We start from the raw sequence: 25,931 nt of genomic DNA, 5'->3' as shown, positions 1-25,931 counted from the left end.
ATTGGTAATCACCAATAACGAGAGTGATTGGAGAAATATAACTGTGATACTGTGTATGTCGAACTCGACAAAAACTGTGCGTCAAACAAGTAGAACCCGCATTTGATGTGGCCGGCGCTCTGACTGCCTCTATAAACGAGGTGTTGTGGAGTCTCCTAGTTGTGACTGTGTTGCAGTGAAACAATACGACAGACATATAAGAGAGGAGTGCGTCCTACGATGCTATAAGGGCACGTGGAGTGATTTTATGAATTCTATTGCCACTGCGATGGAATGGATTATAAACCTAGATATTAATGTTTAGTTGACTTTGTTTTATGTAGTGACATTCATTACGTATGTACTGCATGTGTGTGCCATACTGAAACTAAAACCTCCGTCCGAACAGGCCTTGAAGACCCGACATACCGACCGACCGCCGTGTCATCCTCACACAAAGGCGTCACTGGATGCAGATAGGGAGGGGCATGTGGTCAGCATTCTGCTCTCCCGGCTTTTGTTAGTTTTCGTGACCGGAGCCGTTACTTTCCAGTCAAGTAGTTCGTCAATTGACCTCACAAGGGCTTGCCAACAGCGTCCAGCAGACAGGACGGTGACCCATCTAAGTGCTAGCCAAGCCCGACACAACTTAACGTCGGTGATGTGACGGGAAACGGTGTTACCATTGCGGCAAGGCCGTTGTGTGCCATACGAATAATAATAATTCCTATAGTCGCGACCCAGGGTACTAAAAATTCCCAAAAATCTTTCGAATTTTACTGCAATTCCTATTACATCTATATTATTTTTAGGTGGCTCAGTCGTAAACTGCTAGACTGCAGAGCCAAAGATCTTGAGTTCTATCTCAATCAGTCCAAGGATTTGTATATGACGTTTACCACTTCTTTCACCCCTGGCAGTGTTTCTTGCAGTGAAAAATGCCGAGTTGCACTGCGGTTCGGAATTCACGTTCACGTTAAAACTGTACGCCCCTATAACTGGTTAGGTAAGTCAGTTCAAAGGTCGGAGATGGGAAACGATATACTTCCTCCATTAAGACGATGCCTAGCGAAGAACTGTGGTCTTCAAAACAACAGCTTTACCTTTACCACAAATTGAGTCTGCTGTCGTATTGCCTCTATATGTTCACAGAAAGAACGGAAAAAGAATATTACACGTAGCTGACATTTCTTAGGAAACAACTCGCGTATTTACATATTTTAGCGGTTCAAATGGTTCAAATGGCTCTGAGCACTATGGGACTTAACTGCTGAGGTCATCAGTCCCCTAGAACTTAAAACTACTTAAACCTAAATAACCTAAGGACATCACACACATCCATTCCCGAGGCAGGATTCGAACCTGCGACCGTAGCAGTCGCGCGGTTCCAGACTTTAGCGCCTAGAATCGCTCGGCCACTTCGGCTGGCTATTTTAGCGGAGTCAGCGTTCTTTTATTGTTGATGCTGCTTTCTAAGTCTTTGACTATGAGTGAAATGTGTGATAACTGTCGAAAGATAGAGAATTTTGTAGGAATAGATTTCACTACGGGAAGTGCAATACGGTGATGTACTGGAAAGCCAGAGAGGCATTATCACAGAGGTGTGCAATATGCGGTAGAAGAGGATTACTCTGTAGTCCGTCCATTAAGACGCCTTTTTCTCAGGAACGGATAGAGGCACCAAGTTGAAATTTATGTCAAATACTAAGGCCTATGGTCCCTTAGTAGTGTAAATAATTTAAGCTTCTAAGTTCAAAATGTTCAAATGTGTGTGAAATCTTATGGGACTTAACTGCTAAGGTCATCAGTCCCTAAGCTTACACACTACTTAACCTAAATTATCCTAAGCATAAACACACACACACACACACACACACACACACACACACACACACACACACACCCATGCCCGAGGGAGGACTCGAACCTCCGCCGGGACCAACCGCACAGTCCATGACTGCAGCGCCTGAGACCGCTCGGCTAATCCCACGCGGCAAGCTTCTAAGTCAATGTAGTCAAAAGATTCGGCCATATATGACACATATTTTGATACCCGCAGACTCACTCCTCAGAACCTATGGATGAAGTACCTGTACACGTAATTAAGTTTGTACGAATCTCTCAGAGCGCGAATCCTAGTCGCAGTTGTCTTTCTTTTTTTTTTAATTATGCACATGAGAAATATGTCTCAGCAGCGGACGTAGCCAGGTGGAATGGAGACTCACGCAGAAGTAGGAATTATGCAGCATGTTCCAACCGTGACAAGGGAGCCTGACAGCGTGAGACACTTAAGGAAGAAGACAACGTTGCTTTTGATGGTTATCATGGGAGAGGTGAAGGAAATACTAGGGACTGAGTACCGGGCCAGCAGAACTTTTGTGACAAGCGTCAGGCTAAGTTGGCTATCAATGACGTAGGTCCTTCAAGCAGAAGAAATGTTACGATACCAGGAGATGGTGGTGGTGGTGGTGGTAGTAGTAGTAGTAGTAGTAGTAGTAGTAGTAGCAGTGGTACTGGTGGTGGGTGTGACGGAAGACAGTTTGGACAAGGACCAGGTATGTGAGATGGGTGCTGCTTTGAGCAAGATAGCTTTCTCGATTTGCGCTACCCATATACGCAATTGTCGAGCTCTGCAGGCGACATGACCGGCTGCACGTTAATTGTGTTGTAAAGCTCGTTAATACAAGTCTGTGGGTGTAAGTGAGAAACATTGTCTTCGGGCAAGTTGCACTGTTGCCAGTTAGGACTATCGGTAGATGGGTATTCGGCAGGTTGTGGCTAACAAGGGTTAGGGGTTAGGCTGATCAGTGCAATTGCGGTGGGTCACTGTCATACAATAGTTGTACCGGTCGATACATGGTGGGGTCTTAGCTTTACTACTGGAGAGGTCGATATGATACTACAATATATGAAATATGAGATCACTTTATTACAACTTGAACAAGATGAAAAATTAAACATCGTAAGAATCCATGTGCATGGGAATGTCATGTGAGTATTCATTTCTGTCACTCAACATTAATGTATCATTTGATGTAGAACAAGATACTAGTCTCTTTCCACAGAGTACAGTCGACGATGCTAATGCAGATCTAAAAATCTTTCGTCAAAACAACATAGCCCTGACCCCAAACCAGAAAGGCCCCTGGGTAGTGATGTAAAATGCCTGGGCGTTTATAAGTTGGGACAAATGCCCAGGGTAAATGCCTGAGCAAATGCCCAAGATTCGTAAATGCCCGGTCATTTATACATTTTAAAGATTAATTGATAAGTAAATTTGTACTGATATTTCGTATTGGAAACGGCGTTTTGCAATACTGCTTCTGCAGTGGTTGGGTAACAAAGTTGAAAAAGCAGCTTGACAGTCACGGAAGAGTTATTATGGGAAATAAATTGGGCTGTAAACGTAGCCATACACTTTTAATGAGGTCAATTCTTGGGTTAGTACATAATAAAAGAATAAAACAAAGCTCGAGTTTAGAAATAATTCTTGAAATAAAGTATAGTTTATATTAAGTACGTAGCCTGTAGGTAGTATTTTTACGTATACTATACTACTGCAAAAATATTAGAGTAAAAAAAGTGTATCCATAATGATTTTAGTTAGGGATGAGCCATTTGTCGATTCCGATTCCACGAGTCCAAGAATTGCCGATTCTCTAGGAATATACTAGTATCGGAATCAAACGATTCCAGGGTCTTCGGCATGGATTGTTTGTTATTAAATCTTTTTTATGTTAGTGTTCTTATTTTATCTTCACACAGCAGTGCAGTCATACGAAAATAGATAAAGAAGGGAGCAAAATAAAAAAAACTATTGTCTGTCTCAAATGGCACTACATCTTACAGTAAAGCCTCCCCAACTGTAAACAGTTTAATATTTACGAATACATTTATTATCGAGAAAAATATGCAAGCTGTTTAATACATTCAGTAATTATTTTGTTATCAGTAGCCATTCTTCTGTAATATTAAGTTATTTGACTCGGATTGTAAAATGTGTTACATTACAAAGCGATTACCTAAGGACTTCTTTTTTTATTTTATTTTATTTTATACCGTCCTGCCCACTGGGCATATCACCTCTCGCGAAGTTTAGGCTGATGAGATGTTGTAGAGGTGGCAGCCATCCTCCAAAGAACATTACGTAGTTTTGTACAAGACAGGGCGCTTTTATATACCTCGGGCGAATCCGAATAGCAACCGGTAGACCGGAATACTTGGACGCCCCTAAATGGCAGGCTTTCTTCATTGCAGATTTGGAGATGCGTGTCAGTAGGATATGCAAGTTCAACTGAAATGCAGTGAATGTCGCCCCTGCAAGTCCTGAATTTCGTCGGTCAGCGACGCTTCTGTGGCTACGACTGACATATCTCAAACACACTTTCGAAGCCCGTTTAAGTGACTGTCAGTCTTCCATGCACGAACTGTTTTCCTTCATTTAATTCCCTATAAGCGCCGCGCGGTGAATAATTCCTAAAAGAATTATAGCTTAAAGCAAGTTCTCGTAGATACAGATCTTACAGCAGGTTCGCTATAAGCTTTGCTATTCTTGATCTCTCGATTCATTTCTAGCCCAAAGAAAATGTGCTTGTTTTCTGCGATACAGTTGTTGCTGTCGTTATAATTTTGCTCTTTTAGCAATAACATTTAGGGGTACTATAATTTCAAGAAACGACAAAAACGTAGAATTTAAAACAAATTTTGAAACAGAAATAGAGAAAAAATAATTCGGTCTGTTCACTTCTAAACGTGACGTATGTTTATTTGGAAACATGTTGCTCGGTATTATGCCTGCAAACTTCCTTTCATTTCCTAGATCAGTCTTTGTCTCAACAGTTTGTTAGAAGTGTACAATCGTGCAGCGTGTCATCCTGAACAAATTGTCGGAAAAATTGCTAAAATTTTAGACTGTCACTTTGTTGGTCTGTAGCCTACATTGTCATATAACTTCCGTAAGTAATATGACCAGGGTACCGATATTTTCTCAGCAACTATAGGAAATAAATTACAACTTACCATTTGACTTAAGCCCGAAAGCAAGATAAGTCGAACTAACTTTGATATGTGAATGTTCACTTTAGACGGCTTTAGGATACAATTGTGCCCATCATTCAAACAGAATACTCAGAAGTTATTGTCTTACTTCATTTTATTTTTCCTCTTCATGCGCCTTTCATTTTTCACCGAATGCGAATTGGCACCACACATTTCGATTATAGAGTAGCGCCTTAAGATATGTACTGTTTTATTACAGACTGAAATTTTCATTCTGCAGCGGAGTGTGCGCTGATATAAAACTTCCAGGCAGATTAAAACTGTGTGCCGGACGGAGACTCGAACTCGGGACCTTTGCCTTTCGCGGGTAATTGCTCTACCAGGTCCCGAATTCGAGTCTCGGTCCGGCGCTCAGTTTTAATGTTTTATCACAGTTTGTGACAGCATTTGTTTTCCCACGAACAGTTCTTCCCTATGCATTCAACATTTCTGTTATGTTGGGCGGTTATGCGCTATTGAGTGAAGTAAGAGTTTATATTAAAGTTTACGGAGCTCCTGTGTAGTCTAAATAATTTAATGGTTAGACTTCTGTTGCTTACATGTAATGGATTTCGATAACCCTCAAATGGCGTGAGTAGGAATAAATCGTTTCATATCCGTTTGAAATGAAAATAACACCTGCCATAACATGCAGTTAACAGTAAACGCCTGGATATGACAGGCTGCTGTCAAAACACGTCATGCAAAATTTACGTTTGGTAGAATTGAATCGCGAGTAAAGGGGAAAAACTAATAATTTTTCATTAATCACAAACGTTGCAGCACACCTCACCAAATTCCATCCCTATCATGTACAAATATAGAATATACTCGTATTTTGTGGCAGTGCAGTTTGAATTCTGTTACAGAAACGAGAAACAAAAAGTACGAGTAAATTGGTGTTCACTGTATCAGCAATTATGTCATAGATTCGACATGACATGATACGGCATAAAATGATGTATATCTACTGATCACTGAACATAGCAGTAATGTCGAAATTACATAGTCTTCTCTCGGGCCAGCCGCAGTGGCCATGCGGTTGTAGGCGCTTCAGTCTGGAACCGCGCGACCGCTACTATCGCAGATTCGAATCCTGCCTCGGGCATGGATGTGTGTGATGTCCTGAGGTTAGTTAGGTTTAATTAGTTCTAAGTTCTAGGGAACTGATGACCTCAGATGTTAAGTCCCATAGTGCTCAGAGCCATTTGAACCATTTCTTCTCTCGGGAAGGGAATGGGTTGATGTTTCCGTCTTACGACTTCACAGTATGGGTGAAATGTATTCATGTTCAGATCTGGTGCTCATTTGTAGTATTGAATATGAAATTAAATTAAGCCCATTGTAAGGCATTTACTGTTAGATAGCAAAGATTGGTAGCAGCTGGAATGGGCAAGAAATCTGCCGATGAGAACTACAGTGCCTATGTGTCAAGAAAAGGTGGAGGTTCGAGCCCTCCCTCGGGCATTGGTGTGTGTGTGTTTGTCCTTAGGATAATTTAGGTTAAGTAGTGTGTAAGCTTAGGGACTGATGACCTTAGCAGTTAAGTCCCATAAGATTTCACATACATTTGAACATTTTGAACAAGAAAAGGCAGACACACTTTCGATATTCAATATCGATTTATCAGTATACCATTAATTTGGAAATCGCAGATACATGTCGTCATCATTATGAAATGCTATCGATATTTTGGTATATCAATATTTTTAGCGTTGCCCTGATCACGCATTATAGGAGTGCGTAGATTGTGGTCGCTGGTGCTAGTGAGACTGCGCTCGACGCCACGGGCATCACCGGTGACAAGAGGAAGGAATGTTTTTTAAAAAAATGGCTCTGAGCACTATGGGACTTAACTTCTGAGGTCATCAGTCCCCTAGAACTTAGAACTACTTAAACCTAACTAACCTAAGGACATCACACACACCCATGCCCGAGGCAGGATTCGAACCTGCGCGTGCTTCCAGACTGTAGCGCCTAGAACTGCTTGGCCACCCCGGCCGGCAAGGAACGTTTCAACTTTCAGGCGAATTCCAAACTTTTTCCCCATTTTCGGCTCAGAAGCACTATACATCAATAGTGTAACACGAAATACTCAGATGAGAAATTGACAGTCACTCCGATGTTGGACAAGACATTCTCTTGTTGAAGTGGCGTTGTGAGGGGAGGGAAATACTACTACTGATAGAGATGGCGGTGACTCACCAGGTGTGGACCTTTCAAAGCGGCATAACATCGAGAAAGAAAAAGAAAGTTTTTTTAAAAAAAAAGAATAAAAAAACAGGAATGCGGTGGTACGGATCCTTCTGAACGCCGAAGACGCCCCGATTCTTCGGAGGTTGCCGCCGAAATGCTCGGCAACGCACGACGAATGGCCACAGAGACTAGGTCGCGCAGAAAGGGCGGAACCGATGGAGGAGATGGGAGTAGTGTGTCGGGAGACGGGGAAGGTAATGTTTGTGAGCACCTAGCCGGCTGCGACTTATTTATTGGTGGCGCGGCGGCAGGACGTGAGTGTTTACTGGATACACTGCCAGGGAGCAGACCACTGTTTATAAACACGACACGCGTTGCTTACCGCGCGCGCAGTCCGCGAGGAGTCCACAGCCATTCTGTACAGCTGGCCCGCTCGCGGCTTTGATCACTGCTACCGAGGCGGCGGCGCCGGCCTCATTGTCGCCCGACACCAGACCTACAACGAGGATACTCACTATCTTCGTAAATACGTAATTACATAAAAAAATTTCATTGTTAGTACGTTATCCTGGACGCTGGTGTTCATACAAGGTCCAGTCACTTTAATGTGACCAACGCCTGTGCTCGACATCAACGTGCAGTAACCACTTACAGACGGCAGCGCTAGCAGTGTAGGGTATACAGGGTGTTACAAAAAGGTACGGCCAAACTTTCAGGAAACATTTCTCACACGTAAAGAAAGAAAATATGTTATGTGGACATGTGTCCGGAAACGCTTACTTTCCATGTTAGAGCTCATTTTATTACTTCTCTTCAAATCACATTAATCATGGAATGGAAACACACAGCAACAGAACGTACCAGCGTGACTTCAAACACTTTGTTACAGGAAATGTTCAAAATGTCCTCCGTTAGCGAGAATACATGCGTCCACCCTTCGTCGCATGGAATCCCTGATGCGCTGATGCAGCCCTGGAGAATGGCGTATTGTATCACAGCCGTCCACAATACGAGCACGAAGAGTCTCTACATTTGGTACCGGGGTTGCGTAGACAAGAGCTTGTAAATGCCCCATAAATGAAAGTCAAGAGGGTTGAGGTCAGGAGAGAGTGGAGGCCATGGAATTGGTCCGCCTCTACCAATCCATCGGTCACTGAATCTGTTATTGAGAAGCGTACGAACACTTCGACTGAAATGTGCAGGAGCTCCATCGTGCATGAACCACATGTTGTGTCGTACTTGTAAAGGCACATGCTCTAGCAGCACAGGTAGAGTATCCCGTATGAAATCATGATAACGTGCTCCATTGAGCGTAGGCGGAAGAACAAACTAAAATGAGCTCTAACATGGAAATTAAGCGTTTCCGGACACATGTCCACATAACATATTTTCTTTATTTGTGTGTGAGGAATGTTTCCTGAAAGTTTGGCCGTACCTTTTTGCAACACCCTGTATAAAGCGTGTCGGGGGGAAGCGGAAAACAGTGCTGTCGCTTTCGTAATACGGAAAAGTAGCAATTTATATGACATCCAAAATGACCAAGGGTGGAAGTATTCGCGAAACGGCTTAGTTTGTAAACTGTTCGCGTGCCTCTGTGGTTAAACTATATCGTAGATGGCAAAATGGCGCCGCGCGGGATTATCCGAGCGGTCTCGGCGCTAGTCATGGACTGTGCGGCTGGTCCCGGCGGAGGTTCGAGACCTCCCTCGGGTATGGGTGTGTGTGTTTGTCCGTAGGATAATTTAGGTCAAGTAGTGTGTAAGCTTAGGGACTGATGACCTTTGAAGTTAAGTCCCATAAGATTTCACACACATTTGAACATTTTTGGCAAAATGGCACGATCCAAAACCGGCGCCAAGCCAACTGTGATGCAACATAGGCCATAAATGACAAGGGCGAACGACGGCTGCGGAGACAGACGTGCAGCTGTAGAGCAACTGACCGTACAGACGAACCAAGGGGCTGCCAACAGTGTCTCAACGACCGGTCAGCGAACGTTGCTGCATATGGGGCTCTGCAGCAGGGGTTGGGTCCATGCGCCCGTGATGATTGCTGTTCGTGGGCGACGAAGGATGGAATTTGGACACCAGTACAACAACTGGACGTCCACTGAGGCGGACAGGTGGCCTTTTCAGATGAACCTCATTTTAGACTCCATCGGTCGATGGCCGTTGCCGAGCGGTTCTAGGTGCTTCAGTCCGGAACCGCGGTGCAGCTACGATCTTAGGTTCGAATCCTGCCTCGGGCATGGATGTGTATACTGTCCTTAGGTTAGTTAGGTTTAAGTAGTTCTAAGTCTAGGGACTGATGACCTCAGATGTTAAGTCCCATAGTGCTCAGAGCCATTTGAACCATTTGATGGCCGTTGGCGCGTACGGCGTGGAACGTGTGAAAGCAAATACCTTGCAACAATCGTCGGAAGGATTCAGGCCGACAGGCATTCCCTAAGTGATCTCGTCTTTCTGGAAGGGACAATGGATCAACCACAAGTACGCATGTATTCTAGGGAACCACGTCCACCCCTACGTGCAGTTTGTTTTTCCACTGCACGATGGGATCTACCAGCAGGACAATGCAACCTGTCACACAGCTCGCATTGTACTTGTGTGGTTCGAAGAGCAACAGTATGAGTTTACCGTACTCCCCTGGCCACCAGACTCACTGGTTTTAAACGCAATCGAAAGTCTGTGGGACCACCTCGATCGGGCTGTTCGCGCCTTGGATCCTCAGCTGAGAAACCTAGTGCGGCTGGCTTCTCTCAGGTGGCCACATTAATGTCAACGGACAATATGTGAAACAAATGTAAAATCGAGAGCGCCTAAAGGAAACATGATAGGATCACTCTTATTTTCTGTTTATCAAGTAGGAAGTGTTACACTTCCATTGTTTGCTGACGACGCAGTTGGGCCCAGGAAAGATCCATGTGGTAAAATAAGGGATGGCTTACACGCAACATGCATCTGGTGTCTAAACGGCAAGGTGAAATTAATGTTGATAAATACAAGATAATACCCTACATGGAAAGATCAAGTAACTTCTGAACACAGCATTAGTGTTTTGTTGGCGGACTGATGATCGGTAAACTTGATTAAATAATAAGATGTAAAAAATCAGTACAACGGGAAAACAGCCCAATTTGCAAATGCGCTACCAGTCTTTTCCAAAACGTCGCGCACAAAAACGGGATTTTTCTGGGGCTTGTACCTTGGGTTCTGTTCGTGACAGAAAGGTAGCGTCATGTGTTTTGGATAGTCCTTGGGCAAAGGATCATTTAGGTACACAACAGGAGGACCGCCTTACTGTGGCTACCATGCAGTACAGGGTCAAAGTTTGAATACTACACACTTCCTGAAACTTAGTCAAATGGAGCAAATCAGTTGGTTCTTTTTGTGTTAGATGTGGTCTACAGTGCGACTTAAGGAGCACTTATAGGTACCATGTGGTTATAGGCCGTCCCTGAGAAAACCTGAAAAAACCGTTTTTCACCAGGTTTTCGCCTTTAGCAGCGGATTTGTAAATAACTATCCGCAGCAGATTGTTCAAAGTTTGACGGTGTATGTTGTGTTGGCAGAAGAGTCAACACCGTGTTACTAGAGGCGGCCTAAATGCACGCGTTTTAGCTCACGCAGGCTGGCGTGAGGAGGGAAGAACTATACTGACGTGAGGTCTGGAACATGACAAGGAATTAGAATTCAGGAAGCGGACGTAGCTAGTTTGATACTTAACTTTAATCCATTAATGATGAACGTCGTTCTTGGCGGTACATGAGTCACAATATTATCTGTTCAGAAGACATAGTAACTGAATATGGCGCTTTGCTAGGTCGTAGCAAATGACGTAGCTGAAGGCTATGCTAAACTGTCGTCTCTGCAAATGAGAGCGTATGTAGATAGTGAACCATCGCTAGCAAAGTCGGCTGTACAACTGGGGCGAGTGCTAGGGAGTGTCTCTAGAATAGATCTGCCGTGTGGCGGCGCTCGGTCTGCAATCACTGATAGTGGCGACACGCGGGTCCCTACCACCTAGGAAGTGTGGTGTCTGGCGGTGACACCACAGTGTATATGCTTGGTATTTATCTGGAAGTGCCATTTTCCCATTTTCAAAAATATTTATCCGTTATCCAGAAACACATAAAAACCAGGTTTTTGGATACCAAAACAGAGCCGCGGATTCGAAGACGGCTATGCACAGAAAGTGGCTGTAATTTTTACGATATATTCCTAAGGTCCTGATCTCGAATAACCTTGAACATTTTCATGATATTCTTAATCGTTTCCGCGGTACAAAAAAATGGCTCTGAGCACTATGGGATTTAACTTCTAAGGTCATCAGCCCCCTAGAACTTAGAACTACGTAAACGTAACTAACCTAAGGACATCACACACATCCATGCCCGAGGCAGGATTCGAACCTGCTTCCGTAGCGGTCGCGCGGTTCCAGATTGCAGCGCCTAGAACCGCTCGTCCGCGGTACAGAACTTAAAAGTTACCCTACTTCTACACGTAAAATACGCACGTAACATCCGGTGTGTTGGTGCATAAATTCGCAGCGTTTTTGTTTTGCATGCTGATATTGCGGTTGCTGTGGATTTCTTTATCAGTTGTCATTTATTATTTCTATTTCATTGTTTGCAATCTGAATTTATATTTTGTTATTGTCTTTTGGAGACATCGTTACCGATGACGAGAAATTGTGTCTTTATGCTAAGATAAGGAAAAGAAATGAATGATTGACCCCCAACACAGCAAAAGATCCCCGTACAAAGACCACCGCGAATCCACTAAAGATATTATGCATCTAGTGGAACAGCGACGGTGTGTTGTACTACGAATGGTTTCTCCGAGGTGTAAGACATCACTGCTAACATTTATTGACAATAACCGAGACGTCTATACAAGAACAACGACCAGGAAAATTGCGCGAAGTATAATCTCATTTCTAAACCTTTCAGTGGATTACTTGTTTCTATTAGAGATGATGTGTGTAGGCCTGTATGTAATCATTTTCTCATTTACATCTTCTGACATATGGTTTTTGTGTTCATTATAAACTTATGGCCCTAATACAAAGGGTGGACAAAACATGGAAACACTAAAAACACAACACATTATGATGCCTAATACAGTGTTTCACTGTTGGCAGCTATCAGTCTGCATCATAGGTTTTGGACAGGGTACGACAGTCATAAACTTGGCCAGAAGTTGGAAATATGATGTAATGAGTATCATCAAACCAGATGATTTTGTTTCATTGCTCTGTATTCTACACTTTATGTTTTCAGTTTTCCTGATACAGGCATTTGCTTCACCAACGTGTGGGTTTGCAATATCAGCTTGCCCCGCAGTTCACAGCTTATGGGGCTCCCTTCATGTTGTTTTGGTGCCAACAGATTTTGAAAGTGTGAAAATCAGTTCTGCAGTGACTTTTGCAGCTGTTGTCCTCTTATTTTTTGTCACAGTCCTCTTTGATGATTGTCTGTTACAATCCCTCAACACACACTTTCATCGTCGCTGTGGCTTAGCAGATGACATTTTTCCACTTTCCCTCTATACGTTGCCTCTTGAAACACCAAGAACTTTGGTTTTTTGGTGGCAGAAGCACTTACCATAAGAGCACCAACAATTTGCTTATGATCAAAATGACATAGCATAATGCACTCACAACTACACAGAACACTCACTGTTCATGGTCAAATACAACAGCACCATCTGCAGACTTGGCTAGCATCTGCATTTATATTCAAACATGCCTTTCTCATGTTACTTTCATATTTTTGTCCAACCTGTGTACTATACCATGCAGAAGCTTATATTTCTTCACTATGCAACTAAAGCACATATTTTTCACTCCGTTATGAATGTTATGTTTTATGTGTATATGTTGTTGTCTGCTTTCAATAAATGATTTTATAATATTGTTGGTGTTCCCACATATTGCTTAGTAATGTAATGTCTGTAATAGAAACCAGACATTCAACTCTAGAAAATGTTTGGAATTGTAAGTAATCTCATATTAATTTGTTGTTCCAGGTGTCAAAAGAAGAATATGATACATGTCGGATAACAAATCCGAATCCTCGTATCATAGCCATCTGTGATAAACCATACAAATTAATGTACTTCACCATAACATTTCGGTCGTTTACTCCTCAACCTGGAGGTCTTGAGTTCCAGCCAGGACAGGACTACTACTTCATCTGTACGTATATATGTGAAGCAAAGACCATGTTTGGTGTTCTTGTTCAGTAGTAACCAACTTTTATGAAATATTTGGGTTTGAACATATATTTAACTGGAGAAATTATTCTTGTTGTCCTTAAGTTTTATTCAGCAGTTCTATGCAGGTGCTTTGATACTAGGTTTATTAGAACTAGCATGAGTTTAGAACAAATATTTATTATTGACCACAACTGCAGTATAACAAAACAAAGTCCCATCAGTGATTTCTGGATATTTATATTTGCAAGACTGTCTTTGGCCATCAATATTTGCAAGTGAATCACTACAGGCATTTGCTTTTGTAAAATTAGTAGGCATCCTCTGCTTATTTATATGATTTAGTAGTTGGGTTTTGTAACATCTGAATGCAGTTATATTCATTTAATGATTGACATGATTGTTATTGATGGGAGTAGACACTGTGGAATTTGAGAAGTGGAAAATAATCAGCAAAAATAAATAAAAGAAAGAGAAAAATTGCACCCGAGGTTGCCAGGATTAGTAGTGTGCATATGAATCTAACAAAATTATGCAATGACTCCCAGTATATGGACGCAGGTGCCACATTATTAATGCTTTTCCAAAAACCTATTTTTTTTGCAGAACTTTTCCTCACATTTTGCAAGAACAGTGAAACTATATGCCCATTTCCTGAAATTTCTCTCTCTGCACTGCATGATAGCTTTTTTTACCTACCAGCTTCTAATTAAAGCCAGTCCATTTGGTATGTATTGTAAGGAAGCAGTTTTATTGTTTATGCACACAGCTTCACTGAGAATTCAGGAGTATGTGCAGAATTCTATAAATAAAAGAAAGGGAGGTTTCGAGTCACGTATTTTGTCAGTATAGAGATCATTAGAGACTAACCAATAACTCACATAAAATTAAGGAGAAATTGGGATAATGAATTAAACTCCAGGGTGAAGAAATAAAGATTTCAATGTTTACCAGTGACATTGTCATTCTGTCAGACATGGCAAAGGACTTAATAGATCAGTTTAAAGAAATGGATAGTGTCCTGAAAAGAGATGATATGAACATCAGTAAAAGTGAAACAAATGTAATGGAGTGTAATTAAATGGTCTGGGAATGGAATGTAACATTCTGTTGACATTGAGCTCATTAGAAATGCAGCACTAGCTTAGCTAGTCAAAGAAGGAGATAACCATCTGTGACCAGTTTAAGGAAAAATTTCTGAATTTTTTCATATTTGAGTATTTGTCTGCAGTTTTGATTATGATGATCAGTTATCACCTGACTTTTGACATTATAAGCTCAAAGGAGTTCCATAGAATAAACAAATACAAGCAGTACCATACATTCAAAGTCTGGATTCTTAATTGCTAAGTGTGACACTGTTGTGCAAAGGATTAAAATTAAAATTCCATTATTGCAAGAAAGAGTCAGATTATAAGTGCTCTTCCTGCTTTTTTATGCTATCAGATTTCTAAAATCAAGCACAACAAGAACTATGTTTTTATCAACTACGATGTGAAATACAGTAATACTTATAGGATAGTTAATAGTTTATCTTCCGGTGCGTTCAGAGCTTTCACAATGTGGCAACAGCATCATTCACTTCTTTTTTCACATTTTACGAGGAACAGGATAAGTCCTGTTTTCTGTAGGACTACTTTTATGCAAGATACAGCAATTTTCCACAAGAATTTAGAGGCTAGCAAACAATTTCACAAGAGAAAGAAAGACAAGTCATGAAGGTTTCAGGATGCAAACACCAAACACTGTTCTTATTTCTCAGTTTTGTACAGTGACATAGACTGGTGTGCTATAAGCATCAATGACTGGTACCGTGAAATATAGATCAAATTTATGATGCCTTTAGAAGCCTTGTTTCCACTCTTAGTATTTCTAAACTGTGTACGTGGTTTGCACAATGATATTATTATTATTATTATTATTATTACTATCTCGTTGTCACTGCTCTTTATAGATATCTAGCACCAGAAAATTAATTTCATTTTCATGTAGTTGTACCGAGTTGCTCATTACCAGGCTTATGTGTATATGCAAATATTTATAAATGAATGAATGTTTCTAGAATGAAAGTTGCATTCTTTTTTTGTGAATGTTGTCATGTGTTACTTTACTGTCTACAGCAACTTCATCTAAGGATGACTTGCACCGCCGCATTGGTGGTCGCTGCTCATCACACAACATGAAAGTTGTGTTCAAGGTCTGCTGCCGTCCCCAGGACCACAGCAATCAGAGTGAGTATTTGAAGTAGGGTGTAAAAATTTACTGTTTCTGTGGGTAATATTTAATGAAAGATCCTCAATGGAATCATATGATGAAAGGCGGCGAGGTCTGCAACCCTAATATAATTTGTGAGAACTTTTTATACACTCTGTAATGGGTTATTTAAAAGCAACAGATATCTTCTTGTTAAATCATTATATTTCATGTGTTTCAAATACATCCCATCCTCAGAACATCTGCCAAATGAAATAAAAAGAGTCATGAGAGCATAAGCGTAACGTACAGTAGGCATTAAGAGTAAAAATATTAGAAGAAATGAGCAAGTTTGTTAATAATTTAATGCTTATGTACTATATTTTAAATTTGTTGGTGCAGCAGCATTTATTGTCAATTGTAAATGCATATACTGCCTAAAAATTTTACATATTTCATTGTTTTTAAAAAAATATTTTGTTAATACAGTTAACACCATACACCAACAGAGATGCTTCTCCCAATGCCTGATATCTCCTCCCTCTGCCCATTCAGGTTTGGGGAAATTTAATTCAGAGCATATGGTGATTCTGACTTTGATTTTGGATTTGACAGTGCTAAGTGTTTTTTGCCCTTGACCTGTAAGTATTACATTCGATTTGTAACTTCCACAGTATGCCCCCCCCCCCTCTGCCCTTGCCTCCTTCCCCTCACTCCCCCTCCATCTGTTTCCCACAAGTCCCAGTGAATCATGTGATTCATTGATATTTTTCATTTATACACTTTTAATTGATTGTTGCACACTTGGTTCAAAAATGAATGGAGAAATGTTGACACGCAGAAGTTAGTAAAAATATGTGCTTCTATAAAAAGATTGATGCATGAAGCACCCAACTCATCTTCTTCCTTCATGCCTTAGCAAAACATCTTGCCAAGAACATGAGAAAATTTTGGTCCTAGGGTCTAAGGCTTCTATCCAGTTGCTCATTGAGCAGAAAGCAGAATGAAAGCTGAAGTTTAAATCTTGTGTTTAAGAAATCATTTATGCAGGAGGATCATTCAGACATACCATTGCACAAACTACTATATGGAAGCATACTAAAAGGCATCCCTGGCACAGAGAATGATCTTAATGAGTTGAAAACAAGTGCCAGGTCAGATGGAATACCAGTTCAATTTTGGCCTCTTAATTAACTTACATTTATTGCATATCTTCCACCCAGTGCAAAGTCCCAGTTGAATGGAGAAAAGTGCAGGTGATTCCTGTATATAAGAATGGTAAAAGAATGGACCCGCAAAATTACAGACCAACATCCTTAACACTGGTTTGCTGTAGAATTCTTGAACATATTCTGAGTTTTCGAATGTAATAAATTTCCTTGTCCACAAATCAGCAGTGGTTTAGAAAGCATCATTCATGCAACACTCAGCTTGTCCTTTTCTCACATGATATCCTTCAAACAGTGGGTGAAGAGGAACAGGTGGATTCCATATTCCTAGATTTCATGAAAGTATTTCATATGGTGCCCTACTACTGACAGAGGTCGGAGCATAGGAAGTAGGTTCCCAGATATGTGAGTGACTTGAAGACTATTTAAGTAATAGAACCCAGTACATTATCCTCAATGGTGAATGTTCATCAGAGACAAGGTTATCATCAGGAGTGCCCCAGGGAAGTGTGATAGAACTGCTATTGTTCTCTATACACATAAATGGTCTGATAGATTTGGTGAGCAGCAGTCTGGGACTATTTTTAGATGACACTGTAATATACAGGAAAGTATTGTCATTGAGTGACTGTAGAAGGATGCAGATTGACTGAGACAGAATTTCTATGTGGTGTGATGAATGATAGCTTCCTCTGAAAATAGAAAAGTATAAGTTAATACAGCAAGAGAACCTGTCTTTCAACATTTAATGCAGTATTAGTGATGTGCTGCTTGACACAGCCACGTCAATTCAGTATCTAGGTGTAACGTTCCAAAGCTATATGAAATGGAATGAGCATTTAAGGACAGTGGCAGGAAAGGTTAATGGTAGACTTCAGTTTATTGGGAAAATTTTAGGAAAGTGTAGTTCATCAGTAAATGAGATCATGTGTAGAACACTAATGTGTTGCTAGAGTGCTTGGAACCCATCAGGTCGGAGTAAAGAAAGACATCAAAGCAATTCAGAGATAGCCTGCTAGATTCATTACTTGTAGGACTGATTGATACACATGTACAGTATTACAGAAATTCTCCCAGAACTCAAAAGAGAATCCCTGGAGGGAAGAAACTGTATTTTTTGTGAAACGCTATTGAAAAAATTTCGAGAACAGGCATATGCAGTTGAGTGCAGAATGATTGTACTTTCACCAATGTACGTTTTGTGTGAGGACAGCAAAGACAAGACAAGATAAGGGAAATTAGGACTCATTTGGAGGCAAATATACAGCTGTTTCCCTTCACTCTTTTCCCGTCACTCCATTTGTGAGTGGTACAGGAAAGAAACTGGCTATAGTCTGATCCCTGAACGATGGCAGTCTGCGCAGGTCCAGGCACTTATGGAAATTGGTGGCATTGTTGGTTCCAAGTGACAGTTGCAGTGTGCACGTACAGGTGCTTTGCACTTGAAGAAAGTGTATATCCTGCAAATTATGTCTCTCACTTTCTTATGTAGAATTTGTCGCTTACACCCATCATCAGCCATGATACCTCACAACAAATGGAATAAAAATTCACTAAATAACTTGCTGTTATGCTATTTAATGCTCGCACTGGTGACTGAATTCTCAATGGCTGTTTGAGAATGCACGGTAGCAGGTGCACAGAACAAGCCTAAACTCAGTCGGCATTGTTCATAACTCCAGTCACATGCAGAGTGTGTATGTAGATATAGAATTATTGCTTTTAAGTTTTGCCTTATAAGAGTTCTGCTCATGTTATCTCCACATTTTTCTAATACTATTTTGTTATTAACTTGTCAATTTATTCTCTTTGCAAGCTCTTAGTGCTGATACAACTATGCTACCTAGTGGCATGTTTTGCTAGCTAAGTTCTGTAACAGCAGCTCACCATCAGTTGAGCACCGAGGTTGAGAATATACTTATGAGATGATCTTCTATGTATTAAGGCATTTTGTTTGATATGATTGCTTTATTGTGAATTTTTCTTTTTGTCTTATATTTTTGCTCTTGAGGTCTAGTGTGTGTTACGTTACTGCTCTCACGACTTTTATATTTTGTTTTACAGATATTCTGAGGATGGACTAAGCCCAAAACACATCATATATAATTTTTTTAACAAGGCTTCTGTTATTTTTAAGTGATTCGTTACAGCAGTGTATAAGATCTGCCCACAAAAATTTTAAGTAATTTCATGATGATAATTCCATATCCAAACATGGATGGAAAATATCTTTCATTTAATCCAGTGTCATAAAATTAGCTGTAGTAAAGGCAGACACCAGCATTAGAATAACTGAAAAAATGCAATTAATCTATGGGGGGCATAGCTCACAGAACCTTTGTTTGCCTGATTCTTAAGTATCCATCTTTTTACGACCATATATGTGGGGTTAATAGAGGTTCATGTAATAAGCATAAAATTATATTGAGATGTTTATCCAATTCCAGTAGCAGATAGAAGGTATTGTGCATTGTGAAGAGGTCTCCTCTTAAAAATCTGAGTGCCTACAAACATCATATTACTTTTTCCCACACATATCTCACGATAAAAATGAGAAAGTTTGAGACCATATAGTATTTTTTCCCATTACAAGCCACATTTTCTGTCAGTACATATTATGTGTTTTTAATGCAGTGGTTTCCACAGCCTCCTGCATCTTCATATCATTGATCAATGCTCATTTGTCCACCTGTAGATGTAGTTTCCCATCCAAGGGGTAAGAGGGTGCCCTGAAATTCTATCTGTTTTTCTGTCCTCTTTGGACAATGCTGTTGGCAGAATGATGGTAACTCCTTATACCAGAAATCTTCAGCCTCCATAGCAGATGATTTTTATTCAGAATGTAAACAGTGACTGGGATCCAGTCCAGGATACAGATTGGTTAAATTAATAGTGAGCTACTATACCTAGACCACAGTTGAACAGAATAAATAAGAGAATCAAAGTATTTGAATTGTGGTGTTACCCACCAATGCTGGAAATGAAGTGTACTGATAAGAGGAGGTTCTCTGCAGAATCAGCAAGGAAAGGAATATGTGGAAAAAACTAACTAGAAGAAGAGAGAGGATGATCGGACTTGTGTTAAGTTGGCCTGCCGAAGTGGCCGTGCGGTTCTAGGCGCTGCAGTCTGGAACTGCGAGACCGCTACGGTCGCAGGTTCGAATCCTGCCTCGGCCGTGGATGTGTGTGATGTCCTTAGGTTAGTTAGGTTTAAGTAGTTCTAAGTTCTAGGGGACTAATGACCTCAGAAGTTGAGTCCCATAGTGCTCAGAGCCATTTGAACTTGTGTTAAGACATCCAGGAATAACTTCCACGGTACTAGAGAAGCTGTAGAGAGCGAAAATTGTAGGGGCAGACAGAGATTAGAATATACAGAACAAATATTTGAGGACAGCTGTTTAAGTGCTATCCTGACATGAAAATATTGGCAGGATATTGTGATGGGCTGCATAAAACTTGCCAGAAGACTGATGGGCAGGGAGAGAAGAGTTTTACATAAAACAGCATTTCCTCCAACACATTATTCTGAATGGAACAGCATAGGGATAGGGTGTATGTGCAATGACAGTGGCACATGAAGTACCCTCCACAACACACCATAAGGTGCCTTGGATAGTATGGATATAGGTGAAGAGGATTCATAACATTTGTTTGTAAACATAACTTCTGTTATGTAAACAGGCTAATGAGTAGTTTTGGAATTCTTTAATTGTTATTAGTGTGCTGGTAGCACATACAGTATGATGAATATTTTCCACCAGAGCTTAAAAGTTAATTGAGGTAATTAATCTATAGTGCAACATAAGACTTGTGGAAGTAGGGTGCTAAGCTGTACTAGTACAACTACCAAGCAGTATATGACATGGTTATCCATGAATTATTTTATTCCATAGAGTGAATTTACAGAGCTTAGACACTGTTACAACATGAAGAATGTGCTGCTAGTCCCTGCTTTTTCTGCCCCAAGGATCCTCTCTCTGTTATGTCAGAGAGGTTTTGACCTCTTGAAGCTCTCAATGATCCCATAGACTATTTACAGATATTTGTTCTTTGGTATTCAAAACCTGATTTTTTTTCTGATGGAGCCATTGTATTAATTTGGACTAATTATTTTTCAGCCATCCCAAACAAGCAGGCCAGTACAACAGTAAGCTCAACTGCAGCTACAACTGTTGTGACAACTACTCCCAGCTCAACCACTTTGTCTGCTTCAACCTCACAGAAGCCCACATCTTTCAAGGACTTAGATGCATCTACACACAATACAAAGTCTACTCCAAAGAAGACAAGTAAGTAAAAAATAGCAAAAATATGTTAAAATCTCATACTGTTACTTTATACATGGTTTATTTATGTATTTTTTAATTTACTGCTTATTAGCCTGATCAGATTATGGCCTCATGGCTGTGTGTTGTAGCTGACCAAGAAAAACATGTACCAAACAAATGTTACATAACAATCAAAATATTATTAATAATAATAATTTTCATTATTAATAATAATAATAATTGGTAATTATGATAATACTAGAGGTCATTGAGAATGATATTAATTAGCTTAGCACATTGGAGGCCATAATTACTATTATCAGAAGTGGAAGGGAGATTGTAACAGGAGAAGATTGAAATGTGGCTGTTTCGAAAGAACATAATTCCAGTAGAGAACTCTGGTGACAAGAGGTGGGAAAAATGATGGGGAAGGTAGGGTCGACAAGAGTGAGCTACAAGTTTGAAAGGATTTTAATTTCTCTGGTATTTTGAGGAAGAGTGTTCCACAGTTGGGTTTCTGATAAAATGCTTTAGAGAACATGGCACTGGTATGTAGTGCTACAGAGAGGATTTTATTTTGCTGAGAACATATATTTATACCGCGCTGTTCATATAGTAGTGTAAAGGTTGAAGATAAGTAAGAGGAAGTACAATGATTGAGATGATACAGCAAATACAGGATATGATGATGTCTAAGTTTGTCAGCACCTAGCCATGATAATTGTTCATAGGCAAGTGTGATATGGTTGAAATAGATTACATCATGAAAGTATTGCACACAAGCATTCATCCCCAGTTCCAGCTTGCAGGAACTGTCAAATGAAAGTCCGTGGAGTGAAGGATCGCCATAATCAAGAATGGTGAGTGTTAGTGACTCTGTGAGTTTCGTTTTAAGCTCAAGAGGAAATACTCTCATATTTTTCTGTCTTATTTTTCTGTCATGAATGAGGTGATGCTGACACCTTCTTACAAATTGCAGTTGTGTAAGTGATGGTCCAGAATTACACTAAGTTCTTTGCAGAAGTGGAAAAGGTTATTTCTGTGCCATTTAGTGTTAAAGGTGGAAGGATTCTCTGAACTGAACACACGATTAACATATAATGAGAAAAGTAATGGGCCCTGTGCTGATCCTTGTGGATCCTTGATACTAAATTCCTCCATTGTGGCCTATATATCTCAATCGTTACACATTGTTGACAAGACATGAGGTATGAGTGGAACCATTGTACAACACTTGAAGCAGAATTTTGACTTTCAAGTTTAGCAAGTAGAATATCAAAGTCGACAATGTCAAAAGGTTTGCGGAAGTTCAAAAAGGACTTAATAATTGCCTATGTTGGTCCATAGCTTATTTCATTCCATCATTCACTTATAAGAACAGTCATCTTGCTGTGTTTTTGCTCGAAACCAGACTGGTATTCACTTTAAAAGTTATACAGTGTTAAATAGTTAGTAAGTTGTTTGTGAACTATGTATTCTAAAGCCTTGGACAATCCTGGTAGAATGCAGGTGGGCCTATAGTTGGAAGAGTGTTTGGCGGATTCCTTTTTGGGTAATGATGAATTTGGGGGAAAAAACTCATCGTATAAGTGGATAAATACAGAATAATGTAACAGGAAACTATAAGAACAACAGATTATGCTTAAACAGGAATAAAAAGTAATAATGTAAATGGAAACAGTAAGAACAAACAGAGAAACATTGTAACTAGGATTATGTTACTAATGAATAAATGATAATTTGACAGTAAATTAATAAGCAGGATCAAAACCTGGTGAGAATAATGAAATTATAGTGAAATTTAAACTATTTTAGTATTGGAAGTATGAAACTGAAATATAAGTTTATAACCAGTAGTACAAGTAACCCTAAACAAACAAATGGTAATAACAGAAGCTGTTTCAAGAAAAATACTACAAAAAAAAATGTTTCTGTAAGAAAGAAGTTCATTTTGAGCTCACAAAGCTTATGCTTGTAAGGTCTGTGTTGTTGCTCACTTATTTCTTAGCTGCAGTTGTCTTCCGGCCATCCCAGGTCCACCCATTCAGCACTACACTGTTCAATATTTTCACCCTTTCAGATGTAAGTTCCTCTCCTGTAGTCAGTCCTCACTTGGCTAGTTTCTTTTTTGTCGTAAAGACTTCAGAATGTTTCTGATAGGACATGAATTTCACTATGATAGGCCTCAGTTTTGCTGAGTTTCATAACCTGTGACCCAATGTGTGGCTCCTATCAACATCAAATTCTGAAAAGTGTATGCCTAATTTTTCACAGACAGCTTTGAGGAGTGCGTGGTCTGTATTTTACCCAGATTCTTCTGGTACACTAAAGGCCCTGAGATTGTTGTGTCTCTCATTTGATTTCTTAATGATCTGTTTTTCAAGCACATACACTTTCTCATAAGCATTGGCAAGGGCCTTCTGTAGGACACTAACTTCAGCTGCATCAAGTTGTGTGGTGCTCTGTAGGGCACTAATCTCAGTCACATCAAGTTGTGTGGAATTCTGGATTTTCTTGAGCACTGTGGTGGAGGTGGAGTCAGTGATGGCTCATACAACCAGGTTGGGTATACTGGCAAGCTGCAGTGTGGCCATTACCTGAGAGCAGATGAGCTAGCCGATGTCTGCTAGGATGCGGGTCGAAGTGGCTGCTTCTGCCAGGGTTGCCTAGACTTCTGCACTGGTGATGTCGCTTGTGGTGGAATCGCTGCACACTTCTTGTCATCTGACCTTTATTTTCATGATACATGTGTGAAAGTGCAAACGAATAAAGAGTAGCATGGTTAGAAACCCCCAACACATCATTTACAGAGATTAGTCACAAAAGTGTGACTGCTATGGAACACCTTCAAATTTTTAAGTAAACTGGTAAGCTGTAAGGAGCACTATTCAAGAGAGAGGTGCAGCTACATAGTGCTGCCTTGACAGACAATGCAATTCACCAGCCAAACAGCAATCCCAGCGTTGTCTGTCCAACCAGACATTGTAGGTGCACAACCTTCCTTGTAGTTTGCTGTCACACTTAGAAGAATCCTTCACACACCAGGAATTTAAGGATGCAGCACATAGATAGAATTTGTGAAACAATGTTGGGAAAAACAGAATCTCTTACAGCATCTCTGCTGATATGTAAATCTCTTGAGTACACTATTTCCTTTATCACTGTTGGATCCTATGGCAAGGAAGTATAGCTGTTAATGGTGGATTCAGTTTATATTATTTGTATACCTTTTCTCTTGTGTATGAAGTAAATAATATTGTAAAATTGTTTATGAGGTTTGTTTTTTGTGTTATAATCCACTGCATATTGCGTTGTGTCTTGTCTCACTCTATCCTTTCTCATTATATTGTTGATTTTCCAATCTGGAGTTTCCATTGTTTGTCTCAATATCAACCATACAATTTCTGTTTTGTCATTCCTATTTTTGTGAATATTTCTCTGTTCATTTATCAAATCCCAGGAGAGTGATATTCATTTTCTTTAATTAATGTTGTAGGTGTCTTTGGGCTTACATAAACTACCATTGTCATAAACTGAGTATGAAAGTTACTGACTGAGATTTACTAACTGATAACTTGCATTTCACACTAATGGTCATCCACAACGTGCAGCTTGTCAGAAAACCAACACCTGCAACAATAATAAGTGTGCAAGGGTGATGATACTAATGTTTTAGACATGTGGCTTACATTATAAGAGACAAGACAGAGCTTCCAAACAACAGAGAACTCTCAGATTACCAGGTTTTGGGCAAGTCTTTTGAGTCTATTAGGCAAAATATTTTGCTCATACTATTTGCCATCCCTTAGATTGTGCAAATGTACAACATCTCATACACCATGTGCAATTAGCCTGGAAAACCTGAGAGACCACAATAGAGAAAATAAACAGGGAGAACATCGTGTATGAACTAAATTCAGAAAATTCACACTAATGAGCCCTTTTGAAGAATATGGTGCCCCCCCCCCCACATACACACACTGTCTGTACAATTGCTGCAGTGTGAGTCTCAGCTTCAGTTTAAATTTTTATATTGTTACATTCAACCCAGATTTGTCCAGAAGATTTTGATGTGATCGCTTCACAGAAATATTTTTCCTTTAGTGTCTGGTGAAAATAGTGACATCATTTCTGTACGAGGTCCACACATTTCTTTTGCATCTGCTTGAAATTTTTCAGTTTAAAGGATGACTTGCCTGAATGCCATCTACAACAGAGGGGTAGCTGTTTCCCAACAAACTACCCATTCTCTGCCTTTCAGTCACTCACATGGTTTCAGAAAATCCCAGTTTCACACACTAAGTCAGATTGTAGTAGCCACTTGCAGACTCAATTTTCTTCCTCTGTTTACACCAAACCACTCTACAGTTTCTACAAAATAACTGAAGTAATTTACAGTATTAGAGACATTTGGAAACAATCCACAGTATTTTAGCATATGGAATTGCTTTCACATTACTACTTCATTGTGAAGCACAACTGATTGATGTCAGTTGTTGCTATAGTTTCATTGCTCACTACCAAGTGATAACTAATAACAAAATATGACTGTTATAGTTGGTGCTAATTATAAGGAAATTCAAGACATCTGGTGTTTCTGAATGAATACAGCTTTTGTTCATGTATTAGCAGTCTTCAGGTAACTACTAGTTTCTGCATGCTGAGTTTCTTCAAAGAGGAATTCTGAAATATCACACAGATTCCCTCACCATAGAAGCTTGAGTGTCTGATAAAACATCGTTCCATGAGTAATATATTATTCATAAAAATAAGATTAGTTGTCTGTGCAGTTAACTTAGAGGTAAAATTATTTATTGTTTTGCACTTCTACTTCAATCCAAAGTGTCTGAATTTATCAGCTATGATAAGAAATC

General features: G+C 40.1%; 1 protein-coding gene across 1 annotated transcript in view; it reads left to right on the top strand.

The window, feature by feature from the left end:
* Window positions 1-25,931, top strand: part of LOC126184802 (ephrin-B1) — a 551,947-nt gene that overhangs the window by 518,609 nt on the left and 7,407 nt on the right. The window contains exons 3-5 of the mRNA XM_049927388.1: window positions 13,242-13,410; window positions 15,548-15,658; window positions 20,908-21,078. Of these exons, the coding sequence (XP_049783345.1) occupies window positions 13,242-13,410; window positions 15,548-15,658; window positions 20,908-21,078 (451 nt within the window). The remainder of the gene's footprint in view (window positions 1-13,241; window positions 13,411-15,547; window positions 15,659-20,907; window positions 21,079-25,931) is intronic.

The sequence above is a fragment of the Schistocerca cancellata genome, chromosome 4 (assembly GCF_023864275.1).
Source record: "Schistocerca cancellata isolate TAMUIC-IGC-003103 chromosome 4, iqSchCanc2.1, whole genome shotgun sequence".
Classification (NCBI taxonomy): Eukaryota; Metazoa; Arthropoda; class Insecta; order Orthoptera; family Acrididae; genus Schistocerca; species Schistocerca cancellata.
This window is presented reverse-complemented; position numbering and strand designations above follow the sequence as displayed.